The 20706-nt window shown below is 40.3% G+C and overlaps 1 protein-coding gene across 6 annotated transcripts in view; it reads right to left on the bottom strand.

Annotated features, from left to right (window-relative positions):
• Positions 1–20706, bottom strand: part of PTPRQ (protein tyrosine phosphatase receptor type Q) — a 232032-nt gene that overhangs the window by 155301 nt on the left and 56025 nt on the right. For all 6 annotated transcript variants that reach the window (XR_009461626.1, XM_019494047.2, XM_059726123.1 and 3 more), the window contains exons 20-25: positions 20583–20694; positions 19558–19784; positions 13236–13305; positions 9322–9521; positions 6894–7143; positions 728–856 (exon numbers count right to left, since the gene is read on the bottom strand). Coding sequence is in view for 5 of the 6 variants with exons in the window: in XM_019494047.2 (XP_019349592.1) it covers positions 728–856; positions 6894–7143; positions 9322–9521; positions 13236–13305; positions 19558–19784; positions 20583–20694 (988 nt within the window). In the remaining variant the exon portion in view is untranslated. The remainder of the gene's footprint in view (positions 1–727; positions 857–6893; positions 7144–9321; positions 9522–13235; positions 13306–19557; positions 19785–20582; positions 20695–20706) is intronic.

Here is a 20706-nt window from a genome sequence, read left to right as displayed (position 1 = left end):
TGAGTGGGAGATGGCTGGTGGAACTATTAGGTCAGAGGAAGAAAAAAAGACCTTAAATATATACAATATTGAGGTACCCATTATGTGTACCCTCACTGCCTTGAATGGGACAATACAAGAGGAATCAGAGGCGAGTTAAATCCAAGGGGACCAACCCTAAACATAGGTTATATGGCTATTAACTGGACCCAAATAAACCTCTGATTTTTGGAATAGAAGAATTCAATGCAATAAAAAAGTTTCCACTTGAAAACGTATCCCTTTGTTCTCCTTGATTTAAGTGACAACTTAACATACTAGCTCTCTAAAAAAGTGGAAGAGGTAAGCCTGTATGTGTGTCTGTTTCAGGAATATCCAGCAGCAATGGTCCTCTGTGTATAAAAATGTCCTTTTCACTGAAAAACTAACAGAGAAACACAATAATCCAATATTATTTGAACAACCTGTTTATAACAAGCTCCAAGCTTTAACAACCCCAGGAGCAGGAACTAAAAATGCCATTATTCTGAGGCAGCACATTTATTAACCCTATTATGGCAAACACCATATTTTAATTGTCTCCCAGTCTCATAGAGATTTGTTCTAATGTGGTTTTACTGTACTATCAAGCTAATTTTGAAACAGAAAAATTTCACTCCTGAATATCCATTTTGAGAATGAAAGTAATTTATTGTAATAAAATTGTTACAGCACTAAGAAAGGAAACATAACATTGATTCAGACTCACCAGAAGGTCCATATAGCTCAACTCTGTAGCTAAATTTTCCTGTTACTATGGTTGGTGGGTCCCAAGACACTGAAAAGGATTTTGCTGTAATATTGCCTTTAGCAAAATTCTGTGGTGCATCTTCTGGAACTAGAACAAAATTGAAAACATATATATACACAGTCACATATAATTTGGATTAGGGTTTCCTATTATCATCATATAATTAATCTTATATAAAAATAGTCAAGCCAGATCAGAAAGAGAGAAATTAAAAACATGTACATTGAAAAAATGTATCTTGGATTAATATTATTTTTAATTCCACTTCCTTTTATTAAAAAAAAAGGGGGGAGGGTGGATGATGGTAAATTATCCAGCAAAAGAGATCTCAATATGCAAAAAACCCTGGAAGAGAGAAGTACTAGGGACCTCATTATTGCTGTTAATTTATACATGGATGGTGCTCAAATACTACTGAGGTAGGAACAACATGAAACCATAGAAAGGTAAATGTTTCATGAAGGGTATGTAAGATCTTTATTTTATAGAGCAGGTCTCTTAATATTTATTGATGATCTCAATTGTATAAAAACCCAATCCAGAAAAGATCTAAGCACATGAAAAAAAACAACTTTCCTTTGCTTTTAATGGGAATTAAAGACATGGCATTACTAGATTTTCTAAAGCATAAATTGCTAATAGATTTTGAGTAACAAAGTACTTCCAGAAATACCTTTTATTGGACCAATTGTATAGTTGGGAGAGATGTTGGACAATCCAGGAATGGGAAGGGTTAGGAATATTTCTCTCCTAGCATTTAAAACAATTCCCAAACCTCACCCACTCACTATCAGCAGGAAACTTCCCACTGACCAACAGACAGCAAGTGGAAAGAACCTGCCTAAACAGCAAGTGCAATATCTGTCAACACATCTCTACCATCACCACAATCAACACTCCCCGTAGTGCAACCTATAGATCCAATAAATCACATTTAGTGGTAGACTTATGTATCATCCGATGCAGCAAATGACCTCACTTAAACTGTAGGATAAACTAAGCAACCATTATGCTCCAGAATCAACTTTCCAAAAAATGATAAAGAGCAAAAACCTGCAATCAACAACGGAAGGACCTTTTACACAGAACAACCACTCCATTTCTGAATTCAGTCTTTGTACTCTAGGGAAACCTACAAAATACATTCAGAAAATGGGCTGGGAACCAAAACTCATAGTTTTACCAGACCCTAAAAACCATAGGCTAAACACAGAAAATGGTTTTATGGCTCATTATAGTTTACCAGATCTTTCCGTAGTCCTCAAGTTATAACAACCTTCTTCCCTTTTGAATGACTTTATTCTTTTACATAATTAAGTTCTCTCTTTCAACTGCTCAGTGCTCATTTTGTAGTTTCTTCCAATAACTTCTCTTTGCTCCCACAGGTTTACAGCTCCCTCCTCCTTTAAGTGACTACTTTCATTTATGTAGTGGATTTAAAGAAAAGTCATTGTTTTATCTGGATAAAAAATTAGTAAGTGGAAGCAATAGCAGAAGCCTTAGCAATGTTCACAGGGATGTGAACTGGGATGTGCAACTGGGATTATGGATACATGATGGCATAGTTTACGTGACTGGAGCACAATCATGCCTGAGTACAGCTTGTTCAGGAAGGACAGGCAGAGGAAAAACATAGGAAGCATTGTCCTATACATAAAGGTGAAGTATACTTTTTCTAAGATGCAGTACTAAGTACAAGACAGACCTGTTGAAAGCATCTGGTTAAAGGTCAGAGGGGGAAGCAGTAGTGGCAGATGTCATGGTGGCCATCTGTTACAGGCCACTAAACCAAGAGGAAGCAGCAGCAGATAAAGGTCTTCTTTAAACAACTGGCAGAAGCTTCCAAATCTCAGGACTTGGTTCTCACAGGGGCTTTAATTACTGAGACACTGGCAATTGCCATGCTGCAGCAGACTCAATTAATCGAGTCTGCTCTGACACGCTGGAATTCCAGCACATCGGAGCAGCCTCCGTGCTCTGCTTCCAAAATGACCAAAACTGGTTTAAGATAAACCTGGTTGGATGTAGTATCAGACTGAACTGACTTAGGTCAAACCAGTTTATGGAACTTCTATCCCAGACCACCTCCTGGTTCAAGTTAACTCACAGTCCCCCAGAATCCCAGGATGCTTTGCAAACCTGGGCTGTGCTGCCTGATCCAGCAGAGCAGGATTGGCCCTGCACCTCTGCTCCCTAGCCAGAGCATTATCACTGCTTCAATTGGCTTAGAAGAGGATGGGGTGGGGGGGATGGGACCCAGCTCTGAAGCCCAGATGGGGTCTGCCTGTGGGGGGTGGAAGCATCCCCTCCCAGGCTTTTCCCCTACTCCCTGCTTGAGCGGAGAGCAGGCAGGTGGGGGGGGGGGGGGAGCATAGCCAGGCCCTGGCCCAGGCCAGCACACTGAGGTGGTGGTGGGGGAACCCCAGCTGGGGTCTACCTTGCCATGGGGAGGCAACCCCTCCCAGACTTTTCTCCCCACTCTCCACTTTAGTGGAGAGTAGAGTGCAGCCAGGCCTACAGGCTGAAGTAGAGGGTAGGAAGGGGATTTATACCCCCTCCCTGGCCCACATGAAACCACAGCCAGGGTCTGCCAGTGGGGAGCAGCCCTTCCCAAGATTCCCCCCCTACTCCTCACTCAGGAGGAGGGCATGGGCAGGCCCCGGCCTGGGGCCAGTACACTGAGGTGGAGGGGGGGGGGGGCCCTTAAACTGCTTGAGTGGGGAGTGGGGGGACAGGCTGCTTCCCCCCACTCCAGCAGAGTAGACCCCAGCTAAGGGTACTCTGTGCCCAAAACCTCTACTAACACCTCTTCCAACTATGTTGTAATAGGTTTAGAGTGTTGTAGTCTTGATAGTCCAGGAAATATACAAGAAGCAAGGACTTTTTGGTGGCATCTTTTCATAGTGTCATAGTTGTTTCATAGTAGCTAGGGTCAGGAGGGACCTGAACAGATCATCTAGCCTGACCCCCTGCCACAGGCAGGAGTGAATGCTGGCTTCACAAGACCCCAGACAGGTGATCATCCAACCTCCTCTTGAATTTGCCCAAGGTAGGGGCGAGGACCATTTCCCTGGGAAGTTAGTTCCAGATTTTGGCCACCCTAACTGTAAAATATTGCCTTCTGATCTCTAACCTAAACCTATACTCCATCAGCTTATTACCACTGTTCCTCATCATCCCAGGTGGTGCTGGGAAGAAAAGGGCTCTACCTATTTGCTGATGATCTCCCCTGATGAGTTTTGTAGGCATCCACCAGGTTCCCCCTCAGCCTCCTCCTGCTGAGGCTGGACAGGTTCAGGTCCTTCAGTCTCTCCTCATAGGGCCTGTCCTGCTGCCCTCTCACCAAGCAGGTGGCCCTCCTCTGAACCCTCTCCAGGCTGGCCACATCCCTTTTAAAGTGCGGTGCCCAGAACTGGATGCAGTACTCCAACTGCAGTCTGACCAATGTTACATAGAGGGGGAGGATCACCTCTCTGGACTGGCTTGAGATGCACCTTTGGATGCATGACAAGGTATGGCTGGCCTTGCTGGCTGCTGTCTGGCATTGGCAGCTCATGTTCATCTTGAAGTCAATAATGACTCCAAGATCCCTTTCCGCCTCTGTGTTTTCAAGAAGGGAACTCCCCAGCCTGTATGTATGCTGTGGATTCCTTCTCCCAAGGTGCAGCACCCTGCATTTGTCTACATTGAACCCCATCCTATTCTCATCTGTCCACTTTTGTAGTCTGTCTAAATCTATTGGCAGCCTCTCTCTCCCTTCAAGTGTGTGCACCTCGCCCCACATCTTAGTGTCATCAGCAAATTTGGATGGAGTGCTTTCCACCTGCTTGTCCAAGTCGTTGATGAAGATGTTAAACAGTGCAGGCCCGAGAACCAAGCCCTGGGGGACCCCGCTGCTCACATCTCGCCAGGTCGAGTACAACCCGTCCACCACTACTCTCTGGGTATGCCCCATCAGCCAATTTTTTACCCATCCAACTGTGTAGGCATCAATGCCACAGTTGCTTAATTTATTGATTAGGATGGGGTGAGAGACAGTGTCAAAGGCCTTCTTAAAGTCTAGAAAGACTACGTCCACAGCGACACCATCATCCAAGAATTTAGTTACTTGGTCATAAAAGGCAATCAGGTTGGTCAGGCAGGACCTGCCTTTGATGAACCCATGCTGATTGCCCCTGAACATGACCTCCCCTGCAGGCCCCCCACAGATGCGCTCCTTGATGATTCTCTCCAAGATCTTCCCGAGCACCGAGGTGAGGCTTATAGGCCTATAGTTACTTGGGTCCTCCTTCCTTCCCTTTCTTGAAAATTGGGACCACATTAGCTAGTTTCCAATCCCCCGGCACCTGGCCAGATGACCATGAATGCTCATACAGCTGGGCCAAGGGCTCCACAATGACCCCTGCCAGCTCCTCAACACCCTTGGGTGGAGGGCAGCTGGACCTGCAGAGTTAAAAATATCTAGCCCTTCCAGAAGATCCCTAACTACATCTGCACTGACTGAAGGCCTGACAGAGCTATCCCTGGGATTGTCCCTACCTCTAGTAGGTGGGATGTCCTGGTCCCTGTTCAAGAAAACAGAGGCAAAGAAACTGTTAAAAATATCAGCTTTCTTGTCTGGCGTAGCCACAGGATTACCATTTGCATCTTGCAGGGGCCCTACATTGGCTGATGCCCTCTTCTTGCTCCCAATGTACTTGAAAAATAACTTTTTGTTGTCCTTAATCCTGGATGCTAGCCTGAATTCCATCTCTGCCTTGGCCTTCCTAATAGCCCTCCTACACTCCCGGGCCGAGGAGGAGTACTCCTCCTTGGTGATAGCCCCTCCCTTCCACTGGTTGTACGCCCCCCACTTTTAGTCCTCAGGCATTGCTGAATGCCCTTGCTGAGCCAAGGGGGTTTCTGAGCACTCTTACCCCCCTTGCTTCTCTCAGGGACTGTTATCCTTTGGGCCTGGAGGATTGCCCCCTTAAGGTACGACCATTCCTCGTGGACTCCCATCTCTTCTACCTTCTGGGCCCTCAGTGCCTCCCCCACTAGTCTCCTAAGTTCATTGAAGTTGGCCTTTCTGAAGTCAAGCCCTGTGCTGGACAGTGAAATCCAGCAGGTGATGATTGCTATTGCCCAGGACTAACTTTATTTTGGACTAACTTTTATTGGACTAACTGTATAGTTGAGAGAGAAGTTAGACAAGCTTTCAGGTACAAAGCATCCTTCTTTAGGTCTATAAAAGCTAGGTTCTGAGCTCTGGGCCTCATCTGGAACATGCTAAGTGCTTTCTAAAAGCTGTTGAGAAATCTCACTGAAATCCTAGCACTCCACATCATGCAGGCTCTTTCTTATAAAAGCAGAACAAATTGTCCCCAACACTCAAGCAGTGGAGGGTAGAGAGCTTCACCTGGGATGCTTAGTACCCACTCTTTGAAACATCAACTCTGCAATCTTTGCCACTCTTCCCTATTCCCATGTGCTTCTAGTGTCATGACATGAACTGTGCTTCTTTTTCTTGTGCTTTGCATTATCCACACCTTCTTACAAAATTAAGATCCTACAGCTTGGTCTACTCAGCTGGAGCTCATAAGTGGTCTCACATAGCTCATTAGAGAAGTGTCACTCTTTGAAATAAAAATCACAGCACACAGCCAGGGAATCTCAGCTGTCCCATGCAACTATCTGTTGTGGCTATATATGACTCCTAGACAGTTTACAAATCCTCATGGCCATCAGTAGCCAAGGACCTTGTCCCAGAAAATAATCCAGGTTCTCTTGTATTGGACTGAATTGTATTATAAAGGAGAACCTGGATTATATATAAAATACAATATTATACAAGAGAGCCTTGATTCTTTTCTTGATTCTTTGATAGGTTCTTCAGCTGCATATGCGCACACACACATCCTCATCTATTCAGTAGATCCCACCTGCTGAAACTGATTGAGCATACTGAGAAGTATATAATGAAGAAAAAAGTATATGTTGAAATATGCTCTTAGTTCTAGTTTTAAAGAGAATCACACCCTGAAGGATCCTATATGCTATAATTTTTATTTCAAAATAATCTGAGATTTTTACAGCTTGATTTTACTCTGCACTTCAAAGATCTTAGTCCAAAAGAAACACATACCTGATTCTGGTGTTCGGACAATTGCACTGTCAATATAACCTGCTTCAGTGGTAACTGCAGAGACCTCAAAAAGGTAAGTGGTATATGGTCTAAGATTAGTTACAACAAAGCTAATTGGTTCATTCCAGACAGAGCTCATTTTACTAGGTGCTATCGTAACTGGTGTAAGCGTAGTCTGTGAAGGAACTGTAGATTTTCCAAAAGTTGTTGAAGGTGTTGTGGTACTCCACAAAAATGATTCACTGTTATCCTATGAAGACAAAATAAGAACCAAAATAAGAACCATGAAAAGCTAAATCTTTAACTTAAACATTTTGTTTTAATCAGCATGGATTTGGAGCTACCTATAAGTCTTTCTATTACATACATATTACATATCATTATATAGATATTGGATAGAGATGAGAGTTTCAGTTCCTAGCAAGATAAAAATAGTCTGCAAGGGTCAGTTTGAAAATAACATCTCTTAAGTGAGCCATGAACATGGAAGGTGCTCTTCTTATTAACTCCCTGCTTAAGGTAAGAGTAATAAACTCATTGGTCTGTCTCAAGACCCATCCAAAGTGCCCAACAGAGACATGCCTCAGATGCTACTTCTGTATGACAGTGCTAGTACACACACCAACTTGAGGACCACAATGGCAATATAATTGAGTGGATGGATGGTGCTGCCTACAGGATGAAGGCTCCACTATGATGGCAACTTTTTTGGGATGACAGCAAAGTGATGGCGGCTGTGCAACAGTGGCTGCACAACAAGGACAAGGACTTTTACAATGTCAGGAAATGTGCCCTTGGTCAGCTGTGTAAAAAGGCTACTGATGGAAAAGGAGACTACCTTGAAAAATAATTGTATTCAGAAATGAAGTGCAGATTCTGTGCAACATTTTCAATAATATTGTCTGACAATAAAAGTAAAAGGCATTACTTTGACTGACCCTTGTATAAAAGCCTAAGAACAAGAAAAACCCAAACAAACAAGAAAAAATGGAAGCCTTGGGCATGCTCTTAGGAAAAGAATTCCATGCAAAAATCTTGGTAAATAGAGAAATCTGCCAGATAATTTGATTTTCACAACATCAAAAAAGTAAACTGAAAAACATGGTAAAATAAATTAAATTTAAAAAGTGCAGTACCAGACATGTAATGGCAAATATGTGTGGACACAAACATTATAAAAAGATATTTGAATATAAGTTTTCCTTTCTGTGTGTCAGTAAATTCAGGTTGTTAGCATCTTTCCTGATTTGACACTGGTAATAACTCACCCAGTGTAAGCTAGGCAGTTCATTCCATCTTATTAGGTCTCTTTTACAATACAAACTCATGAATACAGATTAACTAAATGAAACAACTAATGTTCATTAAATATTCCTAGAGTTTCTTTCCAGGATTCAGCTACTTGACTCAATGAGTTTCCCAGTAACTAATTTAAAAGTGTATACTTCTACTATATTTTAAGTCCAAGAAGCACTAATCAGCTTAATCAGTAAGGCTACTGATACTACAATAAATTATGTTAGTGATTCAGCAGGTGGCACTATGCCTTTGCAGTTTGTACTGAACTAACTCAGCCTAAGTATATCTATTTTTCAGGTAAAATCTGAAACTCAAGTCTTTACAAACCATTGCAATTAAAAATGGTACTTCTCATCAGAGATGGATACTAGCTCCACAGTCATGGAAAAATTCCAGCTGAGAGTGGAATTTCCACCCTGCAGGAGAGTTTGACATTTAGAAATTTGTGTTTGCTCTGAATTGGAAAGAAAAGTAAAATATATGGAAATATTTCACAGAATATTTAAAATTCTGAAAATTGTCAATTTGGAAACAGTGAAATACCTAGTTTCAATAATGTGAAATAATTTCATCTTAATAAGGTAATACATTTAATTTCAATATTTCTGAAGTATTATAAATAAGTATAATATACATAAACCATGAGGTATGTTGCACTGTAATACGATGTTAAAATAAATACAGTATTAAAGTTGACACTCAATTAAATGATGTGTGTGTACCTTATCAAAATGAAATGTGCTACCATTATCTCAATGAAGAAAAAAAATGAAACATTTTATACCAAAACATTGTTTATATTAATACTTCCCATGAGATTATTAAATTTAAATTAAACTGCATTTTCTACTAGAAAAGTATTCAGTTGAAAATACCGCTAATCTGCTCTAGCTGATAAAGGTCAGTCTTTACCCAAATGTATCAAGTTTTAGGCTTATGTTTTGTACATGGCTTTAAATTTTTTCTTTTATGCAAAGATATTATATGAGCAAAGGAGAGATTTATTTTAGTCCTGAATCAAATTCCAGGTCCAGAAGTCCTCAAATTTTGGGACCATTCAAAATTCAAATCCAAAACAACATTTTGTGGTTCTAATCTAATTTCTAATGAAAATGTTTTTAACACTTACATTACATTCTGGTAACCTCCCAGACAGAAGGTCCTCTACTTTAACAGAGACATCTTTCACTACAATTCCACTTCTTGCATGTTTCACACTAATCTTGAAACTAGTTATCTTTCCATTTGGTTGCCGAGGCAGAAACCAGATCAGATTTACAGCTGAATAATTTAAGGCCTCAACTGTGAGATTCACTACTTTACCTGGAGCTTGGAAACAAAACAAACAAACAAAACCAATAAGGCATACATTTCTTTGTAGCAAGTATGTATTTCAGAATCAAATCTTTTCTAATCTCAATTGTGATTAAAAAGTAAAGAAAATCTTTTTATTCTTCTTCCTAATATCAGTTTTAAAATGTTATCTACCTAATACTATTATTCAGGACTAAGATATCTGAGGAATCTCTTAAATTTTAAAAGTTGTTTTGCACCCCAACTCTAGAAATAATTTATATTTATTCTCTTACGCAAAGGATAGTATCTATTATTTAGCAAAATATTTTTTCCTCCCTCTGTACATTTCTTTGAGTTGAATGCATTCTGGAATGCCACTATATCTAATTTTCAAATACTTGGGTAAACACAGCGTGAGCATGTCACAGGAACCAAACTTTCATTAACACCTCCAACTGGTTGATAAGCAATCAGTTAGCTCTCAGTCTAGCTAAAATGAGGGTAGAGTAAAAATCAGGCTGACAGAAATGAAGCATTTGGCTCTATTAAAAAAATCATATTCTTGTCTGAAAGGACTTCCACCTACTATGTTTAAAGTAGCACTTAAATTTGCTGTAATTCAAAGAGATTAAAAAATATACATCTTTGTCCATTTTTTCAGGTGTAGCTTTTCTGACATCACTTTGTGTTCTGTTTTACATGCACATGTACATTGATTGATCATTTCCAGAGCATAGGCGAGGAAAACAGGAAGGGGTGAATGTAAAGCCAATAAAATTGGCAGGAGGGCTCATGGCTTGATAAAGGAACTGGAAACACAATTTGAAACTGCTTGGATTTCATATTAAAAATGGCCCTTAAAATTTACATTTCAACATCACTGCCTTCTTATGAAAACAAATGTAGCACTTGCTTTTGCAATTAAGATCTAGCAAGCTGAATTCAAGTGAATGAACTGTGAGTCCAGTTTGGTCTGGCTTTTAAATTTATGTTGTGACATAATGAGAAATTAGAGCTCTAAGACTGAAATCATTTTTTAAAATTTGATTTGGCCTTAGAAAATTGCTTCTAAATAAAAATGTAATATAGATTAATATAGGTGCAAAAACTAGCAAATTGGACCTGTCACTTTAAAGAAAATAAAATAAAATGAATATTTGAAAACCTCACCTTTTGGTAACTTAGACACTTTTCATTTAATACTTCCACGTATACCATAGCTATAGTATTTGAGTTATCATTTCCCATGGAAGGCTATTGCGTGACTATGAAATACTGTTCTGTACCAGTTTTAGTTGTTCATTGAATAGTCAGTGAATCTGTTTAAATCACACTACAAAGAAATGGAATGCAGCATAATCTTGTCTGCAGTATGGAGCAAAGACTCAGAAAATCAAGTGTTAGTTTAAACAGAGAAACATCCAGAAGTTCAGGTGATTATCTGAACCTTTGGACCTATGCATCAAAACCAGATTACATAATCTGGAAATAATGCTATACTGTGGAGGTGAATGATAAATAGATTAAAATATGGTAAACATACAGGTTCAACATTTAGAAAATCTTGCATAACTAAAGAGGAAAAGATCCTCCAAGCCTCCTGCTTTAAAGCTCCAGTTCAACAAAGCACTAATCACAGTTTTTCTTTCCATTCTTCATTGCTCTTTTCCAGACAACAGCTCTCATGCTGATGGATATCAACTAATCAAGAACTAGCAATATTAAGTCTTTAATTATTCAAACATTTTGTATCTAAGATAAATTTTGATGTTTTAACATATTTTTTAAGTGCATTATCCACTTTTATTTGATCATGATTTGGCGTTTTTTTTTTAATTTTCAGAAAGAAAGCTCTAACTACAAATATAGTAACAGTTACATGAGAAAAAAAATCTCATTACAGTTAAAATGTTAACTGAAATTATAGCTTATAGTGATAACACTTTCTATTTTAAATAAATCATACATAAAAATGATTATGCAAAAATGTTGATGAAAGCAGTAATGCTGGCAAATGGTGCGATTTTATCTTGCTTAAGACTTAAAATATTGACTGCATTTCTGCATGCTTGCAAAATCAAGTGTAGATTTGTACAGCTACTACACTTGATGTCAGCTATTACTACTAGGGAGAACCACCTCTCTATGGTAAAGGTTCACTGTTTTTATTTATGTCCTATTTCATGTGATGAAACTTTTGCAAAAGTTTAAATTACAGTCACGTAAAGCTCATTGGCAGTCTGGAATGACAAAGTGCTGAACGCATCTTTAATAGACTTCAATGGGAACTGATTGTACTTGCTCATCTCTCATTGCATTGAACCTACACAGAATCCCACATATGCCCTCAATATTGTATAGAACTTTGCATGGGGTTAACCTGTGGGATCAGGAACCCATCATGCAAATTTATAATAATAATGAATTTTATACCACAATATTATGTAATATCAGCTTCGCAATCCTTTTGCATGCTTTGAGAAAGATTCTCATTTGAGACATGCATTATGAATGAGCTTTAGGTATCAAAATGGAGAGCAAGAACACAGTGAAAACTACACATATATTTCTTGGAGTTGTGGGGTACAGCATGCTATGAGGCCACACTACCACTCCAAGGGGACTCCCCAGGTTCTGGGCAAGCCCTAGAGCTGCTCCTGCCCTGCTCCAGCCATGGGCTGCAGGGAGCAAATCACAGGGTGCTGGACTCTGTTGGGAACAACAGTGAAAGTGGGTGGGTTTCTTCTTCCTGTACCTGTTCCCTGCTGCTCTCCCACCCAGATTCCCACTGGTTGGGAGCAGGGGCAGAAAGGAGGAACCCATGTCTCACTGCCACCACTGTCCTTGGCTAACAAAGGCACAGGGCTGCCCCAGAGCTGCTTTCACACCATCCCAGGCATGGGGTACAGGAAGCAGCTGTGCAGGTGCTCAGGTCAGCTGGGAACAGCAGTAGCAGCAACAGCACAGGTTCTTCCTCCAAGTGCCTGCTCTCAGCCAGCAAGGGACATCTGAGGGAGGGCAAGGAGAGAGTAGCAAGGAAGCTGCCCACTGCTGCACTGTCCCAGGCCAAGCATGGCATCCCACACAGCTACTCCCCACGGCCCCTGGCTGGAGTGGGAAACTAGCAGCTCTCAGCCTCCTGCCATATCCAGGTCATTAGCATCAGTGAGTAGGTGCCCCCTTAGTGCTCCTGCCCCCTGCTCAACTCCCTGGTGTTCCTGGCTGCCCCAGAACTCCAGCCACACTGTGGCCCCACATCCTGCCATGCTCTGAACAGTGGTGTGCTGCACCCCCTTTAGAAAAACATAGATCTGCCCATGCCCAGCACCAACCAAAGAAGCTAAGTTGGGCACAAAATTGTTATGCAAGAAACCTGACACTGCACAATTTCTGTAGCCATGGCCAGCATAAATTGTTTATCTACTTAATAGGCAAATGCAACATAAATTGTTTATCTATTTAATAGGCAATTCATTATTCTTGCCTTTGCTCTCCCAATCTGTCTGCATACTGACGTTTGCGGAGCTCCTGAAGAACAAGTCTGAGAACAGAGTGAGGTAGAGCTTTCCCGTATCTGGATGCTTTATATCCTGCTGCTACGATTCAACATATCCACCCTCTACAGGTACAGTGAAGGAATCCAGTTTTACTGTGAAATGCACTAGAAGTTTTTCCAGCCTCACATGAAGACTAGAAACCAAGGGTTCTTTACTCAAATTAGGTAAGACAAAATTTTAGTAAAGTTACCACTTTCTGCTGTTTGAAAGAGGAAAGGATCACTGAATACTCCAACACCAGCACTGTTCTCAGCAGCAACCTACAACACATCAAAATAGTTACATTAGAGATTTTAGAAGATGTACAAGGGCAGCAACTGCATCAGACAAATACATAGTGCAATCTATATTTGTTGAATTATGCCCCTATTTACCTGAATCCAAGATGACTTTGAATTCAAGATGACCCCCAATAATTTGATTCTAGACACAGAAAAGTAAAAATTTGTTATAATTGTCCACATCTAGAATTTAATTATTGGAGGGTCATTTTAAATTTGTAACTTCCTCCCACTGTTGTGGCAGGAAAGCAACAGCAGGGATGCAAACAGTACAGAAAGCAGAGGTGAGGGGCCAGGTTGGGGGGAGAGCAAGGGCAGGGAGCAGGCGACAGGTAGTATGGGGAGCAGGACGCCTGACCCCTTCTCCTTTGCCTCTGGTGTCTGCCCCCTAGCCCCCCGCCTCCTATGACTTACTCCTACTGCTTGCCTGCTCCTCTGCTGCTTTCTCCACTGCTCTGGGAGCATGGGGAGCCCTAGAGTCACTCTGGCCCTATGTTGCAGGAAGCAGCTGTGAAGGGAGCCCAGCTCAGCAGCACACAGGTTCCTCCTTTTCTGACCAGCTCCCGCCCCACTTCCCCTGTCTTCATCACTGGCTGAGAGCAGGCTGGAAGAAGGAATCTGTGTGCTGCCAAAGCTGCTCCCTGAAGTTTGGGCAGGAGAGGCTTTGGATCTCCCTCATGCGTGTAATAACTGAGAGTTGAACCACTGCAGCTGAGTGCTGTGGGGAGCCAGTGTGCAGGGAGTGTGGCTAGCTGGAAACTGTAGCAGTAATGCAGAGATTCTGCCTTCCCTGCCTGGCTTCCTGCCACTGAGGGAGATGAAGGGATGGGTGCCAGGCAGCAAGCAAACTCTGGAAGCAGGACTCTGCATGCTGCTGATGTTGTTCATGGCCTAGTCAGGGTCTCTGAACAGCTGCTCCTCAGCTCCCAGTGGTCTGATACTCAGTTCTAAGATGAGGCATTGTTTTCCCATGATGAATGGAGTGGGTAGGGGGGACTCATCTTAGAATTGAGGAAATGCAGTATTTATACAAATGAATACCTGTTTTTCAGCTTAAACGGTTTCATTTAAAGTACAAAACATTAAATATAATATTTCTCAAACAATACAAATTCACTTTAGGAAAAACTCTTTTACTTGCCAATGTCCATTTTCTCTTTAGAAGTATAAGGGTTTATGAGCAATTTCAACAATGTGTGGAATCACTGTTTGTGTCACGTGCATGACCACAACATGGGTGGTAAGGCCTCAATATTAGGAAGATACAAGCCCAGGAGTCAGGAGCAGGCAGGGTCAGGTGACCAAGAATATCAAACCAGGAACTAGAATCATGGATCAAGGACTAGAGCTAGACACAACCAAAAACTAGCAGCCAGAAACTGGGAACTGGAAGCCAGGAACCTGGGCACTCGAAGCCAACAGACCAGGGACAACACAACAGAAGACTAGATAAGGAATTCAGAGCTAGAAACTAGGCACAGAACTGGGAAACATGGCATCAGGAAGGCACAGCAGGAACCAAAAGGGGAAACAGGAAGCCAGACCAGGAGCAAGGACTCAGCAGCCAAAGGAGAAGTCCTATCTTGTTGAGTATTGCAGGGGCTGCTGCTTATATCCCAGCAGCCACTTCCATGCTGGTAAGTGGGGCAATTAAACAGCCCGCTGCCCTGACTCGTAATGCTTGCTCGAATGGCAATTTAATTTGTAAGAAGTATGAAAATCCCTAAGCTGACAGACCAAATTGCTGGCAGCTAAAAATGAAGAGTGGTCAGTCTGCCTATGCCAGCTATTACTACTGGGGAGAGCCACCAGCCCTTCCACACAACAAATTTAATGCCAAAGGCTCAGATTTGACAGTGGTTACTACACCAGAATTCTGTTTCACTTAATGAACCTACATGACACTTTACCAATTGCATAAGCGGCCCTTTTGGCACAATTTGTGATTCTATTACCCTCACAGTATGCATACAGAAGAATATGCATATATGCCGAGCGTGCTTAGCAGAGAGACAAAGCACTGGCCAGGCAGGTACATAGCCATGTATGCACAGTAGCTGTACACACATAAGTCTTAAAACTGTAGCTGTAGTCATGTCTGTTTACAATAGAGGAGGAAAAGAAAGACCCTCCTGTGTTTTAGCTTCAGGATTTCAGTGGTTAGGGCACTTGGCCAGGAAGCCAACAATGTTAATGTGAAAGAAGAACCATCTAGGACACAAACTAATTCTAGAGATTTACAAAACTAAACAGGATTGTAGGGAATTACAAAAGAAACTAGAATAGCCAACTAAGGCAATGACAGTTGTGCAAAGGGCATACTGAAGTACACATGAGAAAGCATCATTTTAACTGCACTTACACATTGATTGGTCCTAGATGCACTGCAAGAACTTGGAAAAGTTTTCTAGAAATACTTATTGATGGCTGGCAGATTTGATAGATGATAGGATATATGATGACATGGAAAGAAAATAATGCTGAAGACATTACAATATCAAAATATAAATAAATCTAAGGGTATGTACTCACCTTACTGGTATCAGTTTTGGTCACCACAAAAAAGATATAGTGGAAACAGAAAAGTTCCAGGAAGGACAACAAAAATTAGAGGCAAGAAGCATTTCCATATGAGGAGAAAATAAAACGATTAGGACAATTTAGTTTAGAATTGAAATTTATTATAGAAAAAGAGGAATTATGGCATTGTCAATAGTAAAGAGATTAGTTATATACACCTGTAAATTCTCTATCGTGATAGGAGAAAAATGAGACATGAAATTAATTTGAAAAAGCATCAAATTAAAAACTAATATATAAAAATAAAGATTTGCAGAATATAAAATTAACTTGTAGAACTGTATCATAAAATATTATCATGGGAGACAACATAATTGGATATAAAAGAATATTAGACTTCATTAAATGAAAGCATCCTCTACAGTTAAACCAGCTAAGATAAATATTTATAAGGAATATTAATTCTTACTGTTTGAGTCATAAGGCTACAAGGAATTTCTTACAGGCAGGAAAGTCCCTGCAGACATATATTATTACGTAATTATCCATCTTGAGGGATTTTTATACCTTTCAGTAATGGTCCCTAACAAATAATGGGTACCATGTCAATAATTTCTGAAACACCATGGCAATGGGTAAATATCTACAGGAACGCATAACTGTCCACTGAATGGACTTGGTATAATAATACAGTGATCCTTTATGACTGAACTTCCACTTCATTTGAATAATAGACATTAATGTAATTATCATTGTCTACAAAGTTTTCTTTCCCTGTCAAGAAGGAAAATTAAGACTCATCTTACTGAAAAAAAAAGGAAAAGTAGAAATATTATTTCTACTTTGAACCAAATTACCTGCATCAGAGCCTACCACCTAAAAGGGGGAGTGCAGATTGACCTTCTGGGTGGCCACATGTATGATGATGAGAAAATTTCCCCACATTATTAGCACTTTTATCTGCATACTTGCTAGTACCATATTGACCCAGATCCAAAACTGGGTCAGATCAAAAGGGGCCAGGAAGTACAGAGACAGTGGGGGGCCACAGTAGCTGCCTGCCCCCGGCTGCCTCATACTCGATTCCAAGGCAAGGGACTTCCCTCCCCGCTACCCCCCATGATAAATGGGGACAAAACTTCATCTTGGAATCAAGTAAATATGGTAAGTCAGTTTAGTATTCCAGTCTTAGACATAATCTCATCCTGGACTAGATAACACCAGAAGTCCCTTCCAAACCCATGCGTCTGTGATGCAACCAAAGTATCATGTAGTCCAACCCCCTACACAGATGCAGGATTTGCTGTCCCTAACACCATCACCAAACAGGTGTCTATTCAACCTCTTCATGAAAACAACCACTGAAGGAAAAGCCAGTTTCCCTAAAAAGTCACCCTGAGAGGGGTATAAGCATCAGCTTTTTTATCAGAGTAAGCAAAGAATCAATCTTGTCATCCTAGCTATTAGATGCAATTAAAGGACCACAGCTCATCTGAATGAGAATGACATGCAGGTATAACAAATCAGAACTTGTTACTAGAGGGGATATGGCGATGATAAAGGGAACTGCCTGCAAGCATCAGGGGACAGAGTTTGATCCATGCAGCAGAGAGTGTAGCCACCGGTGTTCACGAGAGGAAAAAAAACCCATACATTTGGCTATGATGCTAAGAAAGATTCCTGTAGAAATTAAGGAATAGAATGTGCAGAAACTGTAATAATGAATACTGACTAAAATAGACACTGCTATGCTATTCAGAGTTTTATATCACACCACACCACATCAGATGAAGGGTTCATCAGTATTTTAGATGCAAAGCATCCTTCCATAATTTCTCTAAACTTGGTGGCACCCAGACTGAGAACCACTTGTACTGCCTGAGCTGTTCCCAATTCGGGTGCCATTGACGCTGACATTGCCAGGTAGAATTGTCCAGCATGCCTCATATAAAGTCTGACCAGAAAGGGCTAGAGCAGGACCTGATACATGATGTTCATCATATAAAATCACTCCTGCTTCAGCCCTTCCTGGTCTGACCTGCCTTCCCCCCACCATGCTCCTCTGACAATAAAAGGATACAATGCAGTTCTACCTGGCGGTGGAGTGGCAGCTTGGAGATTTATCTGTGTGTTTCCCTAGGCTGCTGCACCACTGTTGGCAGGTCAAACTGTCCCACACACCTCTGTTCCCAGGATCACCATGGGGGGTGGGTCAGATTGGGAAGGGCTGCAGCATAAGCAAGCACTCCTCCCTGGCGTACTGTCTCAGGCAGTATACTTCTCCATCTGGCTCTGCGTGAAATATGCTGGGCAGTTCACCTGGCCATGGCCATAGCACCCATGCTATGGCACCCCTGAGAAAGGATTAAGGCACCCCAGCTGACAACTACTGGCTTAAGGCTGAAGCAAATGGTCCTTTTTTCTTTTTTAACTAATAGCTGTGAAGTGAAAGTTTAGCTACAGTTAACTGAAGATCAAACAGTATTTATTTCTGTTGTCATAGATACTTTGACTCCCTTATCTATGTTGTTATTACTCCTAGCATTCACAACAAACAGCTTTCTCACAATGCTGGTGTTATTAAAATGAGCCATATTTCAATTTTTACTTTCTAATATGTATACAAAATATGAAAGGAATTCTTTGCATTGTCTTGATCACAGCCTGAAAGACCTAGAATTTTCACATAGTCTTAAGTTGTATGAAACTGCAGCATATGAAAGCATTTCAAGTTTAACTCCTTATTCTGTTACAGAACTGGCATGTAAAAGCATTGCTGCCAGGTCCTTACAAAAAAAAAAGTAAGTGGTATAAAACAGCATGCATTGTCCTCTGCTCACAAATGTGGACAGGAGGACAGTATTTTATTTCGAGTCCATTTCATTAAGTCACTCACTATCACCGTGTTCAAAGATGATTTTGGGGGGTGGGGGGGTGGGGAGGGTGAGGAAAGAGGAGTTTAAGAATATGCAACAAAGTTAAGGAAATATCTAGCTTGTATACACCATAGCTATGGGAATGCATTTATTGATTAGCAGTGGAAATTCACAGTGATATTTCAGGAAATAATTGTAATGGGAAGAAAGAGTAATACAGCATTTTAGGGCATATCAAAGTAAAACACCATGGTTTAAAACACCAATTCTCAACCAGAGTGTTGAGAATTTTGTTAAGTGTGCCATGGGCTGTCACTCAATATTATCACTCTTACTATTGCTATGCCATGGGGTGCCACTCTGTGCAAACCCAGAGATTTCAAATAGGAACCCCTACTTTCAAAATCATTCTGACCTGTTGTAGTCTTTCTGAGTTCTTAGTCAAGAAGAGACTATAAGCTGAGAGTTGGTATTTCTGTGGAGTGCCTTGAGTCTAAAAAGGTTGAGAACTACTAATTTAAAGAGCCACCTAATGGTTTTAGAAGCAAGAGTCTCTTTTTCAAAAGTAATGTAGGAACTTAGATTAAACACTTGTGAAAAAATTACCCTTTACTATTCCAAACAAAAACGTATTTATTATGTTTTGATGTGAAAACACTAAGCTTTTTTAAAGAGAATTAGTACAGTTGATTAAAAGAATCTATTAGTATATTTATTCTATGTATGAGGTAATTAGCACACACATCAGGAAAGTACTGTGTGTACCTACTTTAATCTGAAATATATGAAAACAAACAAAATGCAAAGTACAAGAATGATTTAATACAGATTTTACCTTAATTTCATAAGTTGTTCCAGGGTTAAGATTGGTAAGAAGAACCTCCAAACTATCCGGTTTTGCTGTAACTTCTGTATAAGTAGTTTGCATCCATGGACAGACCTCCTTATATTTAACAATGTACGATATAATCCTCCCATTAGGATGTGGCGGTGTATTCCAAGAGAGCAGAATTCCTGCAGAACCCACTCTTTCACCCGCAAGGAACACAGGAGGTCCAGGATCTATAAAAACAAGTCTTCAATTAAACTGTCAGGTAGCAATTTGTATAACTTCCTATTTAGCATATAAAAATAAAATAATTTGCCAGCATAAACTTTTAACACTCCTAAAGTCTAACCCTCTGTTAAATAAAAAGCTTCTTTCTCCCTGGATCAGTTTTGAAAAAGATGATTAAATGCCTTGTGAAATACCAACAACATTCCTTTGTAAGAATGCAAATAATGGAATGCTCAAAATCTTGACAAACAAAATAGCATTTGATGTTAGTCCAATTTCTAAGATATATTACGGCAGCTTACTTAGATTCATGTAAACTACACTGGAATTTGTGGCACTTTATAATGTACGATTCTGATCTACTTGCCTGAGAAATATCCAATGCAGATATGTGAATATGTAGCTTGTAATGTTTTACTTCATGATGCAAATAACATATTAAAAAGTATGCATTTTTGAAAACGTATCTGTTCCTAACAAGCAAGCTAAAGAATGAATACAATTTACTATCATAATCACCTGTAGCTTTTTTTTTTTTTTTCAAGAAAGAGGAAATTAGAGTTCCTCTTTTTTTTCAAGAAAGAAGAACTCTAATTATCTCCTAGATCATTCCTCATTCTTATCTATGTTTTCTGTGTAAAAAATAACAAAAAAAATCAGTTTAATATTTTCACAAAAACTAGCAATAAGAGTAGTCTTAAACTCATTCCTGGTTGAAACCTTTAAAGTAAGATTGTACATGTTTTAAGTAATAAAACAAATATTAGTAGTTACTGAGAAGTGAAAAATCATAAGCAACTTACTGGTTACATTTGTTGTCACTGTTCTACTGACTGGTGAACTGTAGGCTGAGGAAGAAACTGAAGAAACTGTCACATTGTATGTTGTTCCAGGAGTAGTACTAGAAAAATCAGCCTAAAACGCCAA

This window comes from Alligator mississippiensis, chromosome 4 (assembly GCF_030867095.1).
Source record: "Alligator mississippiensis isolate rAllMis1 chromosome 4, rAllMis1, whole genome shotgun sequence".
In the NCBI taxonomy this organism is placed as follows: Eukaryota; Metazoa; Chordata; order Crocodylia; family Alligatoridae; genus Alligator; species Alligator mississippiensis.
The sequence above is the reverse complement of the archived record's forward strand: the minus strand, read 5'-3'. Positions and strand labels throughout refer to the sequence as shown.